This window comes from Balaenoptera acutorostrata, chromosome 3 (genome assembly GCF_949987535.1).
Source record: "Balaenoptera acutorostrata chromosome 3, mBalAcu1.1, whole genome shotgun sequence".
NCBI lineage: Eukaryota > Metazoa > Chordata > Mammalia > Artiodactyla > Balaenopteridae > Balaenoptera > Balaenoptera acutorostrata.
Window position 1 is genome coordinate 106,326,904 of NC_080066.1, and position 5,484 is coordinate 106,332,387.

At 60.5% G+C, this 5,484-nt stretch overlaps 1 protein-coding gene across 1 annotated transcript; it reads left to right on the top strand.

The window, feature by feature from the left end:
* The first annotated feature begins 694 nt into the window (after positions 1-694).
* CMTM5 (CKLF like MARVEL transmembrane domain containing 5) lies at positions 695-3,244 on the top strand. Its single transcript, XM_007180579.3, has 5 exons — positions 695-820; positions 1,954-2,106; positions 2,531-2,623; positions 2,825-2,909; positions 3,010-3,244. Exons 1-5 carry the CDS (start codon positions 695-697, stop codon positions 3,018-3,020), a joined length of 468 nt encoding a protein of 155 aa, XP_007180641.1. The 3' UTR covers positions 3,021-3,244.
* Positions 3,245-5,484: the final 2,240 nt, after the last annotated feature.

A 5,484-nucleotide genomic window follows, 5' to 3' on the forward strand; every position in this document is an offset into this window, starting at 1 on the left:
GGTCAGGCCGCCCTCCTGGCATGCTGGAGAGACAGAGGCCCATTGAGGTACTGCAGCAGGCACACAGCACCCCCTTGTCCCCCAACAATCTGCCTTTGTCCTCAGTTCTGGCTGCTACTGCTTGGTTCTGGGGGGTGCTGCCTGGGCTGGGCTCCAGCTCCCACCCTCCCTAAAAGGAAAAGGGAGAAAGGATGGTGAGGAAGAGGGTTAAGGTTAGGGAAGAGGGCCACAGACTTCCTCAGGCTTGGGTCCTTGGGGGCTCCTAGGCCGGCCCATTTCTCGGCTCACCTCCCAGCTCATCCTGGTTTCTCCGCAGACCTCCTCGCCACCGCCACCGCCCCCCCCCCCCCCCCCCCGCCCTTCTCCCCTCTGCGGGCAGGCGGGGTTGGGCTCCAATGGGCTCCAAGTAAGGGGAGGGTTGACCACTCCCCCCTTGCCCGCGCCTGCCCTCCCATGTGCTGCCTGGGGGGCAGTACACGCACCAGCCCAGCCGAGCACTCTGGGCAGCTGGCTGCAGGCCCTTCTGGGCAGCCGCCTTCTCCAGGGTCCCACAGCAGGCCTGCCCGCTTCACTTTCAGGTTTCTCGCAGTGCCTTCCTGCTCCTCTCTGCTTCCCCATCCTGACAGTTTTCCATTTTCCTGTTTTCCTTCCTGGCTGGTGGCAGTGGGGGCTGTGCCCGGTGGGCCCCGTGGAGATGCTCAGTGCTTGGAATCGCCGGGACCGGCCCCCTGAAGAGGGGGCAGCTGCGGGGCTCCAGGGCTTCACCGTGGACAAGACGTTCCTCTCGTCCCTCAAAGGCATCCTGCTGGAAACTGAGCTGGTAACAGCTGCCTCCCTGACCTGCAGCCTCCATCTCCCGGCCCCGGCCCCTGCCCAGGGCTCAGCCCTCAGCAGCCTCCCTCCCCCGGCTCTCAGCACACCCCTCCAGCCACAGCTGCCCCACCCCCAGGCTCAGCCCTCAGCAGCCTCCCTCCCCAGGCTCTCAGGACACCCCTCCAGCCCCAGCTGCCCCCCCAGGGCTCACCCCTCAGCAGCCTCCCTTCCCAGGCTCTTAGGACACCCCTCCGGCCCCACCCCCCCCCACCCCCCCGCCCAGCCCCGCATCTCCCATCTGGAGGCAGTCACAGCAGGTTTCAGTTGCTGCAGGAAGGATTGAAGTTAAACAGAGGACAGCTCTCTGGGACATCGAGGGGGTGTGAGGCACAGGGATGGGACAGCGGTAACGCCAGCCGGTCACGCCAGCCGGTCTTCCCCCCGGGCTTTATGATGGCCACTTCTTGGCATGTCCGAGAAGTTCAACTACCAAAAAGGGCAGACTTCCTGCAGCCCCACTTTATCTGCTGCCTGCTCCCCATGAACATCTGTCCTCAGGAAAGGAGCTTCCCTTAGTCACTTAGCAAGACCTACTAGTAAACTTAAGTCTTCTGCATATACGCCATCCTACATCGCCAGAGCTGAGGGGACCCCAGAGTCCACCCTGGAGCATCTGCCCTCTAAACCTTGCCTCTTGGCATGGAACTAGAGGCTCTGGTCCTTGTCAGAAGAGTTTTAGGCATCCAGGAGTGGGGGACGTGTTATGGGGCATGGGGTGCCTCCTGGGGTCACAGGCTGATGTGGGCGCCACTCCAGGGGCTGGCGTTCCCATTGTACTCGGGGCTAAAGGGGGACCCACTCTCTTGTGGATTTCACAGAATGGCGGCCCCTGGAGCCGTGCAGCTTGGCCAAACTGCTGGGGCTGCTGGGATCCCGGGGCAGGGGGAGCGTGGGCGGGCAGAGGTGGGGGGCCAGAGTCGGACGTCAATAGGCAAAAGCCCTGAATGTGGCACCAGGAATGGCGAGACCTCCAAGGACAGGTGGTGGGGCCGGCTGGGGGGGCTCCGGGGAGGGAGAGGGCAAAGGCCTGGCTGTGCCTGTGTCCCCTTCCTGGCAAGCTTCCCACCCTCGGTCCCGCAGGCCCTGACCTTCATCATCTTCGTCTGTTTCACGGCCTCCATCTCCGCCTACATGGCTGCTGCGCTACTAGAGTTCTTCATCACGCTAGCCTTCCTCTTCCTCTACGCCACCCAGTACTACCAGCGCTTCGATCGGCTGAACTGGCCCTGTCTGGTGAGGGACCCTGCCTCCCCCACCCCGTTCTGGTCCCCTTCTCTGCACGTTGAATTTTCCTTTCCTCTCCCAGCCTCCCTCCTTTTCCTGGTTTAGCAAGGAGTCCGGCTCCCATACCCAGCACTCAAACACTCCTTTGACCCACATCCCTCAGATCCGCTCCCTTGTCCAGGTCCAGCCCCAGCCCAGGCCCCTGGCTTCTCATCCTGGTCCTGGTCGCTCTGCATTTATCTTCATCCCTCCCCTGGGGAGCTGTGTGAGCTCTCTCTCTCTTTGTCTCTCAAGCACTTTATGTTGTGTCCAAGGGTATCTCCATGTAGGGATTCACAGTGCCTGAGGGTCAAGCTGCTGACTAGCCTGGAAAACCTCAGGGTGATGCCCCCTGCCCTCTGCTTCCCTTTGACCCTGCACCCCCAACCCCCAGGACTTCCTCCGCTGTGTCAGCGCCAGCATCATCTTCCTGGTGGTCTCCTTTGCGGCTGTGACCTCCCGGGACGGAGCTGCCATTGCTGCTTTTGTGAGTCAGCCCCACAGAGCTCTCTGGCTCCCCAAGGACCTTTGGCTGGTGGTTGCACACTTTGTGTGCCTCTCTCCACCCCAAGCTCAACCCAGTGCCCGGGGTCTGCCTCACACCTTGCCCCATATCACCCACCTCCCTCTCCCCAGTATCAATGGCCTGATGGCCTTTGTTGTGCCCTCCCTGCTCCAACTCCCACAGGTTTTTGGCATCATCCTGGTTTCCGTCTTTGCCTACGATGCCTTCAAGATCTACCGGACTGAGATGGCACCCAGGGCCACCCAGGGTGAGTGCCTGGGCTCTGGGGAGAGGAGATGCCCCCTCCACCCCCTGCCCCAGCTACCCCACCCTTCCATGCCCTACCCCACCTGGCTCCATCTTCACAGGGGACCAGTAGTGATACTGGGGCTACCTGGCTCCTGAGCCCAGCCAGAAAAGGGGGACAGCAGAGCCCAGACACGTCTCCTTTGGACTCACTAGCTCCCCAGCCTACTGTCCATCACCCCAGCCTACAGCGATGGAGCCAGGCCTGAGAAGTCACCGGGGATTTGTCTGTGGGGCCTGGTGTTCTGAGATCTGGCTTCTGATGAAGCTCGGCCAGGGAGGGGGTGTTATGGACGAAGGGGAGGGTACAGGAGGAAGCTGGTCATTCCCAAATTAAAAGACTTGAATCCTACTGGTGAATCTTTTTCTTCCCCCAAAATTAGGCAGATTAGGAATGCCAAAGAGTATTCATGGGAGTGTTGCCTGGAGCAGGTCACGGTCCCTTCTCTGGGACCAGGTGTGAACAATGAGGAAGGGGGAGCTTAGACATCCTTCAACATAAAGCTTCCATGCCACAACTCTTGTGTGCAAGGCCACTTTGCGGTGTGCCTGGTGGCCGGGCACCCAGGCTTCTGTGTCTGAGAAGGCGCAAGCCTTCCGGATGTGAATGAGTGCCCACTTGCCAAGCTTTTCACACCCCGGTCTTAGTGCGTTTGAGGTGCGGTGCTTGCCTGGGGCGTGTGTAGAGCTCCCCCTGGTGGTGTGGGGAGGACTTGGCCCGCAGGCTGCCAGGGAGAGGTCAGCATCAGATGAGGGCAGAGATTCCCACATTGCTGGAGCTGCATGAGCCCTCAGATATCAGCTGGTTCAATGCCCTCAATTCACATAAGAGAGGACACGCCCAGTTAGGGGAAGTGACCTCTTTATTTGTGACAGAGTTAGGGCTGGAGCCCAGCTCTCCTAACACCTGAACAGGTGTTCTGGATATTGTACTGAGCCCCTGTAACTCATAAAAAATGGCCCAGCCTCATTTTCAGCTCCCTCCACCAGCAGGTCCACCTTCCCAGCTTGCCAGTGCCTCAGCAGGACATTTCCTGAGCATCCCATGTGCAGACCCCGTGCTGGGTCCCAGGGATTCAGAGGTGCCCAGCAGGCCCATCCTTGAACACTCACAGATGGGAAGAAGACCAGCTAGTGAAGGGCAGTCATGGCTCAGGGGGACTTTGGAGTCAGCCCTGCCTGGCCCGTGACAGCTCAGTGTGGCCGGGACATCCTTGCCCAGCCCCGCAGAGCCCAGCGTGGCCTAGCTCGTCCAAGCTGACTTGCTAGCCCCGCTCCAGTGCTTCTGTGTCCCTGCCCTGAAATGCCTTCCTTCTTCTAGGGTGCTCCTTCCAGATGCAGGCCCCAGCACCCAAGCCCTGCATGAACCTGAACTCTGGTAGAGTTGCTCTGCTCCCCTCGGTGCTAACCACCAGCCACGCTTGGTCTGGCTTTTCCTGCCTCTGGGTTCCTGTTCTCCTGACCTCATGTCCTGGCTCCTCGCCGGAACTGGTAGCCTCTCCAGGGCTAGAACCGACTGGCTTTTGTGTTTCTCTGGTCTCTGCTCACAGTTCTCAGGACTTTACCAATGGGCCATTCTCAAGACTGGTGACCGACCTTGCGCAGGCGGCGGTCAAGGCCTCAGAAGAGGGAGCAGAAGGGTTTAGCCAGGGGAGTCCAGGAGATGGGGCGGGGGACAATGAAGGGATGAGAAGGTGGTCAGGAGGGCCTGGCCATAGGAAAGCCCAGCAGGGGGCAGGGGTTTGCTAGGAGCAGAGTGGGGTAAGGACCCGCCTTGTCCCCTGAGCAGCCGTGTGACACGGGCCAGCCTGTCCCCGGTGGGAGCTCGAAGGGAGCCTAAGTGTGCTCTGTGGTGTGCACTGCGCGTGCCCTGCTCGTCTGTGTCTGTGTGAGAGGTCAAAATGAGACAAGCGGGACCCAGGTTTGGTCCACACTTTGGTTCAGTTTGGTGTCAGCTGGCTCCAGAGTCTCAGGATGCCCTCACGATGAGGTGTGGCCCACAGACCCGGGCCCCAGCCAACTGTACCAGCGGCTGATGGGGAGCGGGACTCCCTATGGGTTACTTCTAAGGAGCTGACCAGAAAGGGACCTGTGTCACCCTCTTTATCCACATTTCCATCCCCAGCCAGCTCTGAGCCTCTCCTGGCGTCAGTGGGGAATTCATTTTGGAGGGAACAGGTGTCCCAGGACACCTGTAACTCCTGTGGCCTCAGGGGTGGGGTAGGCGGAGGGTGGCTTCAGCTTCAGCAGTGAAATTCTGTCTCCTAGTGTCTAGAATTGGCTCACCCTCTGGTGCCTTTGTTTTCTCCACTTTTGAAATTTCTCCCTCTCGTCCCTTGTCTGGTTGGCTGAGCATTAGGGGGACTCACGGCTCTGCCACCTCAGGGAAGCCGCCTCACCTCTATGGGCCCGGTTCCTCTTCTGTAGATGTGGGGTGTCTTGGCTCCCCCAGCTCTGACACAGGGGCAGGGCCCCCCTCCCCCAGGAGTCCAGGAGGGCTCCTGGATGGTCGGCGGGGAAGGATAGGGGCTCAGGCA

Bases quoted from the DNA above. Each gene is read 5' to 3' on its own strand.
- CMTM5 (XM_007180579.3), top strand. From the start codon at position 695: ATGCTCAGTGCTTGGAATCGCCGGGACCGGCCCCCTGAAGAGGGGGCA. The intron at 821-1,953 runs GTAACAGCTGCC...TCGGTCCCGCAG, and splicing joins TCCTGCTGGAAACTGAGCTG to GCCCTGACCTTCATCATCTT. The intron at 2,624-2,824 runs GTGAGTCAGCCC...CAACTCCCACAG, and splicing joins GAGCTGCCATTGCTGCTTTT to GTTTTTGGCATCATCCTGGT.